The following is a 19,163-nucleotide window of genomic DNA, read 5'->3' as shown; positions in this document are numbered from 1 at the left end:
CTTTCTGACAAGATCACTATATAACCCTGGCTGAAAGGCTGAAGAGATGGCTCAGTGGTTAAAAACACTTGTTATTCTTGCAGAAGACCTGGATTTGGTTCATAGCACCCAAATGGTAGTTCACAACCATCCTTAACTTCAGTTCCACAGGATACAAAGGCCTCTTCTGACTCCTAAGGCACCACATGTGCACGTGTTACACATAACATACATGCAGGCAAAACATACACATAAAATAAATAAATATAAAAAAAATTTATAGTCTTGGCTAAGCTTAGAATCCCAGAGATCCACCTCCTCTTCCTCCTGAGTGCTTAGGTTAAAAGCATGTACTACCATACCTGGCCACCTTAATTTTTAAAGATGATTTCTTATTGAGCCCGGCACGTACTTATTTGGTCAGACTGACTGGCCAACAGGACCTAGGGGCCCATCTGTATCACCCCAGTTCAGGATGGCAGGTGTGTACCACCACACTAAACTTTGATGTAGGTGCTGCTGGGCATTTGAACTCAGGTTCTGAGGCTTGCATGGCAAGTACTTACTAACTGAGCAGTCTTCCTAGCCAGCTCATGATGAAAAAAAAAAAAAAAAAAGACCACTTACTTTCACTTACTTTAAGGTCTGTTAAATTCACATTAATAAAAATTTAGGCTTTATAAATAGCTTCACATATTTTTAAATTAGATATTACAATCTAATAACCTTCTACTGCTACTTGAAACACATCCTTGAATAGAAAAGACTCTGTGCTTAGAGAATACTCTTTTGCTTCTATCATATTATGAGTTCCTTTAAATTCTTTTGTTATAGTTATCCTCAGATGATGTCCAATAGGGACTTGCCTCAAGCAGCATTAAGGTTACAGAAAAATTTATAATTGTCAGATGTGTAATAAGAAAGTAAATTCAGTATTGCACTTTTAATATTTCTGTACTTTTTTACATTTACTTAATTATGTGTGTGTACGGGTCAGGGGATTGCTTCTGCAATTCAGTTCTTTCCTTCACACCATGTAGGTTTCAAGACCAAACTCAGGTCATCAGGCTTGATGGCAGACACTTCTACTTAAATCTTGCCAGTCCATATATTCTTATTTATTGTTCCTAATTTTTATTTTTAATTATGTATGTGTGTGTATAGTATGGGTTTGTGCACATGCTTGCAATTCCCACAGAGACCAGAAGGGAATGTCAGATTTCCTGGAGGTGAGGTTGCAACCAGTTGTGAGCCACCCATGTGGAGTGCTGATACCTCTACCAGAGTAGTACATACTCATTAACTGATGAATCATCTCTCCAGCCCCAAAGATGATGTATCTATTATTATTATTGTTATTACCATTATTATCATTATTATCATTATTATTATTATTTGTTTGGCCTTCAAAGTCTAGAAGAGGGTGTTGGATCCCCTGGAAGTGGAATTATGGACAGTTGTGAGCTGCTGTGTGGGTGCTGGGAATTGAACTGGGGTCCTCTGGAAGAGCAACCAGTGCTCTTTAGCTGCTGAGCCATCTCTCCAGCCAAGAAGTTATTTCTTTTTCCCAAAACAGAGTTTCTCTGTGTATCCCTAACTGTCTTGAAACTTACTTTGTAGACCAGGCTGGCCTCAAACACACAGAGATCCGTCTGCCTCTGCCTCCTGAGTGCTGTGACTACAGGTGTATGCCATCACAACTAGCGGAGAAGTTACATTTTTAAAAAATTATTTTTTACTAGCCTATTATTTTTTTAAAGATCTATCTATCTATCTATCTATCTATCTATCTATCTATTTAATGTGCACTGGTGTTTTGCCTGTGTATATTCTGTGTGAGGGTGTTAGATCCCCTAGAACTGGAGTTACATACAGTTGTGAGCTGCCATGTGGGTGCTGGGAATTGAACCCAGGTCCTCTGGAAGAGCCAGTGCTCTTTACCGCTGAGCCACCTCTTCAGCCCCAGTCTATTGTTTTTGTATGTGTAAATAACTTGCTCATATTTTAGGATTAAAAAAAAAATGAGGATGGGTGGTGGTGGTGCTTGCCTTTATTTCTTTATGTAACCCAAAATATATGTAGTCTGATAGATATAAATGTAGCTTTTATAAACTTAAGTAGAATATTGCTTTGCATGTTTTTTTCAACAAATATTTTTGAGAACTTCTTGGCTCAGTTCATGTAGAATTATATTGTCCCTCACTAATTCAAATAATACATCATTAATGTTACCTAATTGGGAGCTGGAGAGATGACTCCACAGCTAAGAGTACTTGCTACTTTTGCAGAGAACCAGTGTTCTATTCCCAGCACCCATGTGGTGGTTGGCAATTGTGTGTAACTCTACTTCTAGAGATTTGCTATCCACTTCTGGCCTTTGGGCACTAGGCATGCATGTGGTGCACAGACATCATGCAAGTAGAATACACATAAAGTTTAAAAGTTTTAAACTGTTACTTACTTGTCTTAATCTGTTCCAGCTGTTGGAACAAAGTATTGTGGTGGGGGTAATTTATAAATAACAAGTTTAGTGCTCTAAGTTCTGAAAATTGGTAAGCCTGAGACCACAATGTCGGTATATCCAGGGACTTCTTGTCACCCTGTTACTTTTGAGGTATGCATTCTTTGAAAGAATTTTGTAGAAACAAAGCTATTTTGTAATCTTAAAGGCTTGAAGTGATAAATGTGTGTTTCTTACCTTTATCCCGATTAGTGCTGAGATTTGTTATTCTCTTTTATTTACCTGCTTGGGCACTATCAGTTTTTGTCTTTTATTAGTCTCTCTCTCTCTCTCTCTCTCTCTCTCTCTCTCTCTCTCTCTCTCTCTCTCTCTCTCTCTCTCTCCCCCCCCCTCTCTCTCTCACACACACACACACAGACACACACACTTTTCTACATTCTCCCAAAGAACATTACTGTTGCCATATCTGTGGCATTTTTTATCATACTAACCAGTTCTCTGATATAATTTGTATGTCTTTTTTTCCCCTTTTTATTTATTTTTAATTTTTATTTTTCAAGACAGGATTTCTTTGTGTACCCCTGGCTATTCTGGAATTCGCTCTGTACTGTAGACTAGGCTGACCTCAAGCTCACAGAGATCTGCCTGCCTCTCTGTTTAAAGAGTTCTTGGATGAAAGGTGTGAGCCACCACCACCTGGTGTAATTTGTGTATCTTAAACTTCATTTCAGAAACTACCTAGAATTAGTGTTAACTCTCACAAAGAACTAGATTCCTGCCAGGTTTGATGGTGCTTGCCTTTAATCTCAGCACTTGAGAGGTAGATCTTTGTGGATTCAAGGCCAGCCTGGTCTACATAGTGAATTTCAGGACAGCCAGGGGTAAGTAGAAAGACCTTGTCTCAAAATACCCTTCCCACTAAAGGACTATAATTCTCTTAATTTGTTGTTTGTGATAATTGTTCAGGAGTCCCCACCTAAGACGCCACTGCAAGTCTGGCCTCTTGTTCAGGATTCTAAGCAAGGTTTCTGTGGGTACCTTGTGTGATTTGATAATTTACAAAATGGCTCCTAGAACTCAGAGAAACATTGTAAATTTACCAGATTATAATGAAGAATTGTAAAGGATAGAGATACACAACCAAGAGGATGTGGTAGGAGACTGTTTTTGTGTAGTGTGGGTGAGTAATCAACCCTTTTTGTGTATAGAAGTGTTCTTTCACCAACCTGGAAACTCATCAGATCTCCCTGTTCCAGGGGGTTTGTTTTGTTTTCAAGAGAGGGTTTCACTGCACAGGATTTTCTCATACTTTCAAACTTCCTGTTGCAGAACTTTTTAAAGCTAATCTTAATCATTTTAAGGTCTGTGGGTACTCATTTTTTTTCCTGGTGACTGGACTTATTCTGAAGCTAAGTGCCCCACTCCAATTTATTCTATTAGCATAACCTCAAGTAATATAAACTATGAATAAAAATAACATACCTCAGGGAATTCCAAGGGTTTTAGGGGGGCTTTGTGTAAAGAATCAGGAGCAAAAAACATGTTTTATTATAATACACATATATAGCTTATAAATAACTTTTTATCATTGTTATCAGTATTGTCTAGTTTGTCTTTTTCTTTTGCTTGTATTTTTAATTAAATAAAACTTGTGAATTTGTCAGTGTTTTCCTTTTTGGTGTATGGGTTTATTGTCCTATTAATCCTCCATTAAAATACATTATTTATAGTAAGTTCAGAGGAATTAAGGAGCCAGTGTTTTTGTTTTGCTGTTCTTTTTCCTAAATTATATTTAGTGAATAATTTTCTTTGGGGTTCATTTTAATCCATATGACTGTTTATAATATTTATTTACTTAGTGTGTGTGTGTGTGTGTGTGTGTGTGTGAAGAGCTTGCATGTGTCACAGCGTACATGTGGAGATTAGTGGACAACTCTATATGATTGGTTCCTTTTTCCACCCTTACATGCATTCTGAGGATCAGACCTGTGTGGCAAATACCTTTTACCCACTGAGCCATACCTCACATGCCCGATTATTTATAGTTTTAGTTTGGAGACAAGTACAGAAGAAATAAAGCCTATGGTTGGCCTCCTGATTATAACTAGGAATTTCTTCTTTTCTTTCTTTCTTTTTTAATGTTCTATGCTTATTACTCTATGGTTATATGTAAGGAGAGATTGAGGAGGGGATAAGAATGAATACAGACATAGTTTTCCATTCTCTGCTAAGTGATTATTTTGGGAGGGAAGGCTGGGGATAATAGTTTATTGATGGAATGCTGATTTTGGCATGCCCCAGGCCCTGAGTTCAATACTGAGCACCTCATAACCTCAGGAGAAAAGAAAGATTTATATGTTTATCTTTCATCCCTCCTTTTCCAGCTATTTATTTATCAATTGGTATCACATATAGTAATGTGTCAAGGATTACACTAAGAGGAAGGATCTTCTGAATTCAGTGTTTATGATGGTCTTCTGCTCTTATCTGATTTGGAGACTTAACTAAAACTTATGACTTGCCAGGTGGTAGTGGCACACTCCTTTAATCCCAGCACTTGGGAGGCAGAGGCAGGCAGATCTCTGTGAGTTCGAGACCAGCCTGGTCTACAAAGCTATTTCTAGGACAGCCAGGACTGTTATACAAAGAAACCCTGTCTCGAAAAAAACAAAAAATAAAAGTATGACTTGATATTAAAGATGGTCACATGCTGGCTGATGAGATGGCTCAGTGGGTAAAGTACTTGCCTCACAAGCCTAACAGTCTGAATTTGGTTCACAGAATCCTCATGAAGTTGGGAGGAGAGAACTGACTCTTGAAAATTGTCTTCTGACCTCGAACACACATTTGCCCACATGCACACACACATGAAATAATTATAATTGCAATGGGTCTGGCAGTGGTAGTTTACACCTTTATCCCAGCACTCAGGAGGCAGAGGCAGATAGATCTCTGAGTTTGAGGCCAGCTTGGTCTATGGAACGAGTTCCAGGTCAGCCAGAGCTGTTAACAGAGAAACCCTGTCTCAAAATACCAAACCAAAAAAACAGACAAACAAACAAACAAAAAACATCACTGGCTGGAAAGATGGTGTAGTGGTTAAGAGCACTTACTTACTGCTCTTCCAGAAGAGAGAGGTTTGATGCTCAGTACTCACATTCAGCATCTATAACTCCAGTTCCAGGGAATCCGGTAAACTCATGCAGGCACATGCATACACATAAATAAGAACAAATAAATAAATCTTTAAAAAAAAAAAAAAAAAGCCAAACATGTTGGCACTAGCCTTTAATTCAGCGTTCAGGAGGCAGAAGGAGGTGGATCTCTGAGTTCAAGACTAGCCTGGTCTACAGAGTAAGCTCCAGGAAAGCCAGAGATACACAGAGAACCCCTGTGGGCTTAAAAAAAAAAAAACAACAACAACAACAAAAGATAATTGTAGCTAGAGTTTTTCTGCCTTGCCTACAGTCAGGACAAATCTTTGTCACCCGCCAGTCCCACAGTCACTCAGACTCAACCAAGTAAACACAGAGACTTATATTGCTTACAAACTGTATGGCCATGGCAGGCTTCTTGCTAACTGTTCTTATAGCTTAAATTAATCCATTTCCATAAATCTATACCTTGCCACGTGGCTCATGGCTTACTGGTGTCTTCACATGTTTCTTGTCATGGCGGTGGCTGGCAGTGTCTCCTTCTGCCTTCCTGTTCTTTCTTTTTTCCTCTCTGTTAGTCCCGCCTATACTTCCTGCCTAGCCACTGGCCAATCATTGTTTTATTTATTGACTAGTCAGAGTAATTTGACATATAGACCATCCCACAGCAGATAATCATGTGTAATCTCAAGTGCTTGTTGATTAAAGAAATTCTAGTCAGTTGAAGCAATAGAGATTCAATAGCTGCAAAATTAAAAACAAAAGGTATAGTGCTATGTTTACCATGGTATTTCTGAAATAATATTATCTACTCATGGTTTGTTTTATTGTAGAGCATGGACCTGGAATCGATATATTTACACCTGGTAAACCTGGAGAATATGACCTAGAAGGTGGTATATGGGAAGATGAAGACGCTCGGAATTTTTATGAAAACCTCATTGATTTGAAAGCATTTGTTCCAGCCATCTTGTTTAAAGACAATGAAAAAAGTCAGAACAAAGATGCTAACAAAGATGATTCCAAAGGTAAATTATTTATTATTATTTATTTATTTTATTATGTTATTTATTATTATTATTGTGCATATTTAATGTCTGCCAGGGGCTGGGGTTAGTGCATGTAGATCAGAGGACATCTTTACAGAATCGGTTCTCTCTACCTTCATGTGGATTCCAGGGATCATACTTGGTTTTCAGCCTTGCAGGGCAAGTGCTTTACCAGCTAAGCCATCTTACCCTCCTTCCAAAGGCAAATTCTCAAGGAAACAGCTGACATTCCATGTGGTAGGAATGAGCTTCAGAATGGTATGTGTTTAAAAACAGTGTACGTGCATTAGATTAAATGAATGAAGTAAAAATGAAGAACAGAACATTAAAAGGTGTTGGTTACCATGTTTTGGTTGCTGTCCACACGTATAGATAGATGTACAGGCCCATGCCCCCATATGAAAAGTCAGAGGAGGACACAAAAAGTCTTTTCCCTGTTACTTTCCATGTTACTCTCTTTAGACAGGGTCTCTTAGTTTTTCAAGACAGGGTTTCTCTATTTAACAGTCCTGGCTGTTTGGAACTCACCCCATAGACCAGGCTGGCCTTAAATTCACAGATCTCCCTGCCTCTGCCTCCTGTGTGCTAGGATTAAGCGTGCAGCACTGCCACCGTCTTAGACAGGGTCTCTTGCTGAATGTGGAGCTAAGCTGGCAATGAGCAAGCCCTCTTGTCTCTGCTCATGTCATTATCTTGTGTCTCCCCCTCCACACCCATAGTGTTGGAGTTAGAGGTTTAAGTGGCCAAGTCTGTTTTTTATGTGAATGCTGGGGATTAGAACTGATGTTTGTACAAGTGCTCTTACCCACCGAGCTATCTTCCAAGCCAGGGAACATACTTTTACTAGAACCAGTATCTTCACACTGGTTCACAATGATTTGGAAGTGTTTATTTTCAGTATCTTAAAATGAAGTCATATAAGATCTTAGAAGACAAGATTTTCCCCTGAAAGCATGGGTTTTGTATAGTTACCTCTCCACATAATATTCTTTATAGGCTAGATCTAGCCAGGTCTCTGTGAGAGAGTTAATTGACAGAAATCTAAAAGTCTGAAACTACTGATGAGAGTAGGAGGTACTGGCCAAACCTTGTTTCTCAGATCCATCTTTATGCTGCTGTTCTAAACCAAACTACTATCCTGTCTTTGTGCTCCTACCTGGATGCAGTTTTAGCTACTACTCTTTTCTTAAGAATTCTTTTTAATCCTCTTAAGAATTATTTTTACTCTCCTTACTAATATATTTTTTAAGATTTATATTTATTTTATGTGTGTGAATGTTGCCTGCACATATTTAAATGTCCCATGTGTGTGCAGTGCTTGAGGAGGACAAAAGAAGTTGGACACCCTGAAACTGGAGTTATAGGCAGCTATGAGCTGCCATGTGGGATCTGGGAACTGAATCTGGGTCCCCTGTAAGGGCAGCAGGTGCTCTTAATTGCGAAACCATTTCTCCAGCCCTCCTCACTATTACTATTCCTTTTTTCTTTTTTCCTTTTTTTTTTTTTTTTTTTTTTTGGTTTTTCAAGATACGGTTTCTCTGTGTAGTTTTGGTGCCTGTCCTGGATCTCGCTCTGTAGACCAGGCTGGCCTTGAACTCACAGAGATCCGCTTGTCTCTGCCTCCCGAGTGCTGGGATTAAAGGCATGCACCACCACCACCTGGCTTCCTTTTTTTCTTTTTTTTTTTTGTTGGTGTTTTTTGGTTTGCTATAGGACTTTTTTTTGAGACAGAGTCTCACTTTGTGTCTTAGGGTTTTTATTGCTGTGAAAAGACACCATGACCATGGCAACTCTTATAAGGAAAACATTTAATTGGGGTGGCTTATTTACAGTTTCAGAGTTTCAGTCCATTATCATGATGGGGAGCATGGTGGCATGCAGGCAGACATGGCGCTTAGAAATAGCTGAGAGTCCTATATCTTGCAGGCAACAGAAAGTTGACTGACAAACTTGATGGTATCCTGAGCATAGGAAACCTCAAAGCCCACCCCCATAGTGACATACTTCCCCCAGCAAGGCCATACCCACTCCAAGAAGGCCACACCTCCTAATAGTGCCACTCCCCATGAGATTATGGGGACCAGTTACATTCAAACTACCACATTCCAGTCCCTGGTCCCCATAAGCTGGTAACAATATCATAATGCAAAATGTATTTAGTCCAACTTCAAAAGTCCCCATGGTCTATCACAGTCTCAATGTTTAAAGTCCAAAGTTTAAAGTCTCTTCTGAGATTCATGCAGTCTCTTAACTGTAGTCCCCTATAAAAAAATCAAAATCAAAAAACAGATCACATACTTCCAACATAAAATGGCATAGGATATACATTACTGTTCCAAAACACAGGGAAGGGAGCATAGTGAGGAAATACTGGACCAAAGCAAGACCGAAAACCAGCTGGGCAAACTCCAAACTCTGTATTTCTGTGTCTGATATCAAAACACTCTTCAGATTTCCAATCTGTTCAGCATTTTTGACTGAAACACACTTCTTTCTCTTGCACAGTTCCTCTCTCTGTTAGCATTTCTCATTGGCAGGTATCCCATGGCTCTGGCATTTCAAACATCTTGGGGTCTCCAGGGCAATCCAGGCTTCAACTTTATAACTTTACACAATGGCCTCTCTAGGCCTCCATTCAGGGACACCTGACACATGATTGGCCTCAGTAGCTTTATTCCATAACTCCTTTCTTTTATCATTAACTCTAAATCCAGAACCATATGGCCAAAGCTGCCAAGGTCTGCTCTTTCTGGGGCTAGAACATGGCCCCCTTGTTCAGTTAACATCTTCACCAGCTTCCTGTCCTTCACTGCCTAAGTTTGGCTGTCCTGAAACTTGCTCTGTAGACCAGGCTGGCCTCAAACTTAAAGAAAATTAACTGCCTCTGGTGTGCTGGGATTAACGGATGAGCCACCATACCCAGTAGACTCTCCCCCAACCCTTTTTTTTTTCCTATGTAGCCCCAGCTGTTCTGGAACTCAAGAGATCTGACTGCCTCTGCCTCCTAGTGATAGTTTTAATGGTTTAATGGCTTTAGTCAAGTTTGGAACACAGTTTAAAATTGTTATCTTTGTCTCTAAAACACTGCATAATTTGTCTCAGACTTAACTACTTCATCATGTATATTATACCTTGACTTTTCTGTCCTAAACGTTCAGGTCTTGCTTTGCACCTTTCACACATTACTTACATGTTCCCTACCATACCCTACTTGACTTCTTCACGATTAGTAGTTTAACTTCCTCAGGTAAGTTATACATTTTCTAAGCATAGGAGTCATATTTTCACATTTTGTTTCCTCTCAGCATTCAATAGCTTAATATAGTTGTGAATGTATAGTAGCTAATCAGTAAATTTGTTTGTTTTCTTTTTGATACTGGAGATTAACCCTCAGTTAATTAATAACTAAAATATATTAATAAGGAGAGGGCCTGAGGCATGCTAGGCAAACACTTTACCACTGAGCCATAGCCCTATGCAGTAAATGCTTTTGTAAAATAAAAAGATGCTTCTTCCTTTCTTTTTTCCCTGTATGTGTACACATGTGCCATGGCACACATGTGGCAATCAGAGGACTACTTCTGAGAGTTGGTTCTCTTCTTTCCATAGTGTTGGCTCCAGGGATCAAAATCAGGTTGGCTTGTTAGCAAGGGCCTTTCCCTGCTGAGCCATCTTTCCAATCTATAAATACTCCTTTGATAGCCAGATGTTATGTTTATTACAGTCAAGTTATATCTTTGGTGTTTAGAACAATATATAGCTGAATAGTAGGAATTCTGCAAATAATTGCTGAATGAAGAAATGAGCCAGTGTAGTCTCTACATTTAAAGGCAGCCAAAGCTTTCATTAGCGCTTCCTTACATCTTTGGTTATAGCATTGAGTATCATGATATAAAGCATTTCTTCCTTCATTGCAGAATTTAGAGGATAGAAGACATGAAACTGATAATATTTTAGGTGTTTTGAGTATACATTTAAAAATAATTTTATTTATTTTGTGTATGTTTATGTGTATGAGTACATAAGCATAAATTTTTGAACTTGAATTCTTAAATTTTATTTATTTTTTTGAAACAGCATCTCTCTCTGTAGCCCTGAATGGCCCAGAACATTATCCCAGACTGGCCTTGAACATGTATTAGCTTTCCTGTCTCAGTCTCCTTAGTGCTGGTATTACAGGCATGAGCCACAAAAGCACACATTTTCATTCTTATTCTCTCTATCACTTAATAGATTTTTTTTTATATCTCAAGGAGACAAGAAAGGCTAGTATGGTGAACTTATATTTACCTATCACTTAACTTCTACAGATATCAACATTTTGGCAATTTTGTTGAAGTAAGGTTTGGTTGTATTTTATTTATTTCCAGCCATTTTTCCTTTGTTAGATCCATTTGTTTCCTCTAACCTCTTTCCTGATTATTTGTTCACTGCATTTAGTCTTTTCTAATTTATTTAGTATATTGGTACTAAGTTAATTTTTATATCAAATCATATTTCAGTGTACCTCCTGCATAACCCATTAAAGATCATACTGCATATACAAATAAAAGAGAGGGAACTGGAGAGATACCTCAGTGGTTAAGAGCTGGCTGTTTTTCCAGAGGACCCAGGCAGGTTTGATTCCCAGCACCCACAGAGCAGCTTATAACCATCTCTAACTTCAGTTTCCTGGGATCTGACCCCTCCTCCAGTCTCTACAGACATACATTCAGGCAACATATCCATACAAAGAAAATAAAATTTAAAGAGAGAGGAGAGAGAGAGAGCTGGGCAGATGGACAGACCTGAATTTATCTTGAGTTTGAGAGATTTCTTATGTGAGAGCACTCTAATGAACTTTATCTCCTATCTTTCACATAGATCCTGATAGCGTGGAAGCTAGCCTGCCTCCATCCCTCCTTTTTCTTTTCCCTTGTTTTTTTTCTTCCGCTTTCCAGTGAACAAATACAGAACTGAAGACGTTTGGTAGCTTATTCCAATGGGCACTAGGAACACAAATATATATATTTATATATATGCCAAACACTCATACACATAAGGTAAAATTTTAAAAAACATTAAGAGCCGGGCGGTGGTGGCGCACGCCTTTAATCCCAGCACTCCAGAGGCAGAGCCAGGCGGATCTCTGTGAGTTCGAGGCCAGCCTGGGCTACCAAGTGAGTTCCAGGAAAGGCGCAAAGCTACACAGAGAAACTCTGTCTCGAAAAACCAAAAAAAAAAAAAAAAATTTTTTTGAGAGAAGTTATACAGATTTTGTGAATCTTTAATATTTTTATAGCAGAATTAAAACATTTTGGAGAAGTTACATAGAGTTTGTGAATCTTTAATATTTTTGTAGTAGGATTTAAAAAGGTTTTTTTTTGTTTTTTATGTCTGGATATTTTACCTGCATGTATATTTGTGTTCCACATGCATGCCTAGTGGACTTGGAGGACAGAAGAGGTGTTGTATCCCCTGGGACTGTTGTTACAGACAGTTGTGAACTACCATGTGGATGCTGGGAACCAAACTTAGGTCCTCTGGGAGAGCAGCCAGCGTTTTTTTTTTTTTTTTTTTTTGGTTTTTCAAGACAGGGTTTCTCTGTGTAGCTTTGCGCCTTTCCTGCAGCCAGTGTTCTTTAGTTGCTGAGCAATCTCTCCAGCCTTGTACAGGATTTTGAACTGACCTTGAATTCAGATATATTTGTTTGTTTTTATATATTTTAATTATTTTTGCTATATTGAACCCAAGGTCCTCTGCATGCTAGGCAAATATTCTGCCATTATACCCCAGTTTCTTATTTGTTTTTAAACAGAGGCAAAAGAACCAAAGGATAATAAGGAGGCTTCAAGTCCTGATGATTTGGAACTTGAGTTGGAGAATCTAGAAATTAATGATGATACCTTGGAGTTAGAAGGTGGAGATGAAGCTGAAGATCTTACAAAGAAACTCCTTGATGAGCAAGGTAAATGGTTATTTCATCAGTTTTTATTTTTTGTAATTTTTCACACAAACCTCTTGCCTAAAAATATGGATCTTTTCTTTTTAATTCTCTGTTATTTTATTAATGTTTTTTAAAATTTATTTTTATTTTATGTGTATGAGTGTTTGGCATGTATGTATATATGTCACCATTTGTGTTCCTGATGCTCATGGAATTCAGAAGAAGGCATCAGATTTCCTGGAATTGGAGTTAGGGAAGGTTATGAGCCATTGTCTGGGTGATGAGAACCGAACCCCAGTTCTCTGCAAGAGTAACAAGTGTTCTTAACCACTGAGCCATCTCTCCAGCCCCAATTTGGTCTTTAATTATTTTTTTTTCTGTTGTCTTTACTCAGTCGCTATATAGAATTTGATTTAGGATAGAATCTTACTTAATAGTATGTGACTATTAGCTTTACTGATCATGTGTATTACAAACATTGTAATTATAAATATGTTAAAATATTTCTTAATACTTTCCCAACAACTTGCTAGCATTGTCCTAATATTTAAATTTGTGTGTGTGTGTGTATTTAGAAATCAGATGACAACCTGGAGTGTTGGTACTTGCTTTTTGCCTTCTTTGGGACAGGGCCTCTTTTTTGTTCTCGGCCTCTAGGCCAGCTATCTGGCCTGAGTTTGAGGATTCTCCTGTCTTCAGCTCCCGTCGTCCCTAGGAACAGTGAGATTTACAGATCGGTGTTGCAGTGTCTGGCCTCATGTAGATTTCTGTGGAGTCAAACTCAGGCTCTCATACTTACCCCCAAGTACTTTACCTACACCGAGTTACCCCCCCCCCAGCCTCAAATATTTTGATTCTATTACAGTCTTTATTAGGACTTGCCGTAAATATGTTTTAAAGTTACTCTAAAATTGTTGAGATAGAAATGACTAGAATTTCATTGTGTCAGTGTTAATTTTATGTCTTTTAAATTGAATTGTTTTCTACTTATTAATTAAAAAGTACATTTGTTTCTAAACATTTTCTTTTGATTTTTTTTGTTTGTTTGTTTGTTTTTTGAGACAGGGTTTCTCTGTGTAGCTTTGCGCCTTTCCTGGAACTCACTTGGTAGCCCAGGCTGGCCTCGAACTCACAGAGATCCTCCTGGCTCTGCCTCTGGAGTGCTGGGATTAAAGGCGTGCGCCACCACCCTCTGACTTGATTTTATTTTTAATATCTTGTTTTTGCAGTGTAAGGGAATGAAATCCAAGGCCAGGCAAGTGCTAGGATTCTTTTTTTTAAAGAGTTATTTTTATTTATTTGTACATGTATGTATCCATGTGAATGTAGGACACATGTGTGTGCAGGTGCTCACAGAGGCTAGAAGGGGGTGTTGGGTTCCTAGAGCTGGAGTTATAGGCAATTGTGAACTGTCTAATGTGCCTGCTGGGAACTGAATTACTGTCCTCTAGAAGCACAGCAAGTGCTAACTGCTGAGCCATCTTTCCACTTCTCGTTAGGATTTTTAATTGGAAGGATACCACCTATTAGTATTTATTTTCTCTTTGTTTGCTTCATTGTTTTATATAGCAGATTTTGTTTTTCTGTATCAGCAAGGAGAGGGATGGGCATGGCTAGTAAATTCCTCAGGCCTAAATCATACCAGCTAATGACATCAAAAGAAGAGTTTCTTTCACTGACTGTGTATCACTATATATATATTGATATACAGTTGGTCCATCGGATGATAGTGTGCTGTGCTTTGGCAGTTTCTACCCTCAAAATTACACAGAATGAGGAGGCTTAGTTCTTTAAAGGCAAAAGTTGGTAGAACTATTAATTGCAGAACGTGAGAAAATAAATGTCAGACAGATAAAAATACTAGATTTATTGTAAAGCTGTGTGAATTTTTTGAATTTTTTTGTGTATGTTTAGGGTAAAAATTGTTTATTTATAGTTAGTATCTGAAATAGTGACTTGATAGTATGATTTTAGAGCTATCCAATATCCTCAGCCCTCTAGAAGTACTTTACAAAATGTTTTTTTCTGGACTGGAGAGATAGCTCAGTGGTAAAGAATGCTAGGACCAGAGTGTGGATCCTAGCACCTGTATAACATGTTGGACATTGTCTTCCTCATGCTTATCACCCCAGTACTCTGGGGAGCAGAGATAGGATCATTGGCACTTGTCAGCCTGGCCAAAAGACATAAGTTCTAGATTCAGGAAGAGATTGGACACCTGACTCCCCTCCGCCTCTCTGACCTCTGTACAGGCATGCACATCTGCACATATACATGTGCATATACCATACCACACATATCCTCTAGATGGTCCATTTTTCAGATCACTTAATAGTTGGATACTTTTGTTCTTACAACCTCTGTTTATTTATTTATTTATTTAACCTATCCAAAAACTAATTTTGTATTAGAACAAGAAGATGAAGAAGCCAGCACTGGATCTCACCTCAAACTCATAGTAGATGCTTTCCTCCAGCAATTGCCCAACTGTGTCAACCGAGATCTAATTGACAAGGTATTCTTTTTTTAAAAATGACCTTTTTATTTCATTAAATTTGATAATTTCTAGAAAGTTAAAATTACATCATTTCCTTCTATTCCCTTTCCTTCCTCCAACTCCTCTTATGTTGTCATTTCCCATGCTCTCATGTTCCTGGCTTTCTCTTTGTTACTGTTAGGTATATATGTATGCATAAATAAAGCTAGGAGACTTCTTCCCTGGTGTGTGTGGGACTGCTTCTGCTTTCAGCATTTCTTAGTTGCCTATAGTTCTTTAAAAGATTTTCCTATCCTATATAATTTTACAAAAGCACATAGACTTTGAAGAGTCTTACACTGCCAAATATCAGTGGTGTCCCATCCCCGTGTCGTGTGTGTCCCCCCCCCCCCCGCCCCCCAGGGTTTCTCTGTGTAGCTTTGCACCTCTCCTGGAACTCAGTCTATAGCCCAGGCTGGCCTCCCGAGTGCTGGGATTAAAGGCGTGCGCCACCACCGCCTGGCTTATCAGTGGTTTTTAGGCTATTTCAGCCATACAGTGAACCATTTTATTTTCAGAGGGCGTCTTTTGTCAGAGTAAATAGAGATAAAATTGGAACTAGTTGTATATTCTGTGTTGGGAAGTAGAAGTAGCTCCAGATTCCTGTTGGCCTGATACCTTTCCCCTTCACACAGGGACCTTCAGTTTTGAAAATAGGTTTTAGGTGAGACTTTCTTAAAATGTGCTATGTAGATTTCTGGTGGCACCCAAGGCCACCAATCTTTTCATGACACTCAGAACTTACAGTTCTGGTGTTTGCAAACATGGTGGTGAGGAGCGTCGCTAGTGCTGTACATGAAGGAAGGCTCTAGCACCTTTTTAGTCTTTACACCTGTGAACTGTAGCTTTTAAAAGCACCAACTTTCATGTAATGTCCTTATAATTCTATAAAAATGAGTGGTTTCATTATATTTCAACTTTAGATTATACTTCCATACATGTTTTCTTTTTATTAATGATTTATTATATTTTTTATTTTATGTACATTGGTGTTTTGCCTACATATATATGTCTGTGTGAGGGCTTCAGATCCCATGGAACTGGAGTTGACAGACAGCTGTGAGCTGCCATGTGGGTGCTGGGAATTGAACCTGGGTCATCTGGAAGAGCTGCCAGTGCTCTTAACCTCTGAGCCATCATTCCAGCCCTATGTTTTCCTTTCATTATCGTCAGATATTTGTTTTGTTTTGTAAAACAGGGTCTTGGTATTTAGCCAGGCTACCATGGAATTTGCTAGACCCAGGATTGCCTGCCTGGAATTTGCAACCCGTCATATTTGGGTTCTAGTTTGTACTATTCTAGTTTGCTTCTCTGTTGCTGACCAAAAGCACCTTGGGGAGTAAAAATTCTTTGTCATCCTATAGGCTACAGTCATCCTTGGAGGAAGTTAGGGCAGGTACTGAAATAGTGCAGGAAGTGGAAGCAGAAGCCATAGAGGACTGCTTGCTTACTGGCTGGCTTCTGGGTTCCTGTTCAACTACCTTTCTTTTCTTTTTTTTTGGTTTTTCAAGACAAGGTTTCTCTGTGTAGCTTTGCGCCTTTCCTGGAACTCGCTTTGGAGACCAGGCTGGCGTCGAACTCACAGAGATCCTCCTGCCTCTGCCTCCCAAGTGCTGGGATTAAAGGCGTGCGCCACCATGCCCAGCTGACTACCTTTCTTATACAGCCCTAGCCCACATTTCTAAGGGTGATGGTGGTGTGCGGATAGTGCTTCCCTCAATAGGTTGGGCCCACCTGCCTCAGTTAGCAATCAAGAAATGCCCCACAGTTATTCCCACAGGCCAGTCGATGGAGGCAATGCCTCATTTGAGGTTTCTTTTTCCCAGGTATGTTAAGTTGACAACCAAGATTAGTTATCATGTGTATACATCCTTTTAATCTAACAAAATGGGAATTTATGTCAAGCATTTCTGTCTCAAGGAAAATACTGGTTTGATTGAGTTGCAAGTTCAACAAGTTGCTTTCATCATAGAATGCCATTTTATTAGGAAATAACGGCCATCTGTGGATACTCAAACATATATTTAGTAGAAATTTTTTTTTTGAAATTGACAAAATGCATTCATTACTTCAAAAAAAAACAACTAAAAATATTTATTGCCAATGGTCAGATTAGAGTTTCCAAATCTCTAATCATCGTTTAGTTATTTTTTGAAGAAATTTTATTCATGGTATTTTTCTCTGGAAGATTTCTATGATGTTAAATTGTGTAATTTAAGAATATCACATGTGTATTTATAAGTTATGCATGGCTGTAAACTGTTACTTTATTATCTGTGTACATTGCTAAAAATCATGTATGAGGGTTAAAGATCCACTCACAGTGCAAGATAAAACAGTGGATTTTAATGTAAATGAACATGAAATGCTGATTGATAATAGTTTTAGATTCCACTTTGTAACTACCTTTAAGTAACTATTACATGTCAAATTTTGGTATAGTATAAGAGAAAAGTAATTACAGAAAAAGTATAAAAGTCCCACATGGTGGTGCAATCCTATCATCAAGAGACAGCGGTAGGGTATAGAGGTTGAAGATAGTCTGGGCTGTGTATTTATTACTATATAGTAAAACCCTGTCTCAAAGAAAAGAAAAGTAATTGTGATGACTGAGGTTTTTGTTTGTTTTTTCTTTTTTGTTTTTGCTTTTAGACATAGGGTTTCTCTGTGTAACCCTGGCTGTCCTGGAACTCGCCCTGTAGACCAGGCTGGCCTCAGAAGTCTGAGATTTGCCTACCTCTGCCTCTGCCTCCTGAGTGCTGGGATTAAAGGCATGTGCCATCATTGCCTAGTGTAGTCCAGCTCCTTTTTAAAGCAGTATCTGCCATTTTTTCACTACTTTATTTTTGTAAATTTTAGTTTTTTTTCCCCTCTTAAAATATTTACTGCAGCCGGGCGGTGGTGGCGCACGCCTTTAATCCCAGCACTAGGGAGGCAGAGCCAGGCGGATCTCTGAGTTCGAGGCCAGCCTGGACTACCAAGTGAGTTCCAGAAAAGGCACAAAGCTACACAGAGAAACCCTGTCTTGAAAAACCAAAAAAAAAAAAAAAAAAAATTTACTGAAGGCCAGTCAGTGGTGGTGCATAGCTTTAATCTCAGCACTCAGGAGGTAGAGGCAGGCGGATCTTTGTGAGTTTGAGGCCAGCCTGGTCTACAAATCGAGTTCCAGGACAGTCAGAGCTGTTACACAGAGAAACCCTATCTCAAAACATCCCCTCCCCCTGCAAATTTACTAAAAGATTTATTTCTATTTTTAAGTGAATTTATGTTTTTAGAAACTTCTCATTGTTTCTAATATAATAGTTAGCATTAAATGTTGCCTATATAAAAAGGTGATAGCTCACATCTTTAATCCCAGCACTGGGGAGGAAGAGGCAGGCCAATCTCTTGAGTTTGAGGCCAGAGTAAGTTCCTGGACAGTCAGGGCTACATGGAGAAACCCTGTCTTGAAAAACCATAAAAAACCAACCAAACAAACAAAAACAAAGAAAAAGGGGATAAAAAAAAGAAAGAAAAGGTCTTTGAAGTTTTGAATGATTTTTTTAGTGTAAAGTACTCATGATAGAAAATGTATAACTATCATTGATATCCTTTTTACTTTTAAGTCAAGTTATTCCTCTCTCTCCTATTCTTCCTCATAGTGCTTAGAAGATACCCATAGTTATATAATTTTTCTGTTTCTAGGCTTTCTTCAAATGATTTAGAGACATGTTAGTAACCTTATATGTGATTGAAACACATTCTAAATTGGCTCTTCTCTAGAGTTATTCAGTCAGTGTAGTTTTCAAAAAGTTAGTAATTGTAGCATTTACCTCTGCAATCCGTTTTTTTTTGACAGCAGTAAAAGTACCACTTTTGTTCAAAGTATGTACAGTGTTATGAATATTAATTATTATTATTTATTTATTTATTTTTTGGTTTTTCGAGACGGGGTTTCTCTGTGTAGCTTTGCACCTTTCCTGGAACTTTTTTGGAAACCAGGCTGGTCTCGAACTCACAGAGATCTGCCTGCCTCTGCCTCCCGAGTGCTGGGATTAAAGGTGTGCGCCACCACCGC

The 19,163-nt window shown here is 38.6% G+C and overlaps 1 protein-coding gene across 7 annotated transcripts in view; it reads left to right on the top strand.

The window, feature by feature from the left end:
- Upf2 (UPF2 regulator of nonsense mediated mRNA decay) overlaps positions 1 to 19,163 on the top strand; it is a 121,692-nt gene that overhangs the window by 21,567 nt on the left and 80,962 nt on the right. For all 7 annotated transcript variants that reach the window (XM_028891689.1, XM_028891682.1, XM_037205975.1 and 4 more), the window contains 3 exons: positions 6,429 to 6,623; positions 12,442 to 12,591; positions 14,982 to 15,085. In XM_028891689.1, the coding sequence (XP_028747522.1) occupies positions 6,429 to 6,623; positions 12,442 to 12,591; positions 14,982 to 15,085 (449 nt within the window). The remainder of the gene's footprint in view (positions 1 to 6,428; positions 6,624 to 12,441; positions 12,592 to 14,981; positions 15,086 to 19,163) is intronic.

Source organism: Peromyscus leucopus, chromosome 5, assembly GCF_004664715.2.
Source record: "Peromyscus leucopus breed LL Stock chromosome 5, UCI_PerLeu_2.1, whole genome shotgun sequence".
NCBI classification, from domain to species: domain Eukaryota; kingdom Metazoa; phylum Chordata; class Mammalia; order Rodentia; family Cricetidae; genus Peromyscus; species Peromyscus leucopus.
The sequence above is the reverse complement of the archived record's forward strand: the minus strand, read 5'-3'. Positions and strand labels throughout refer to the sequence as shown.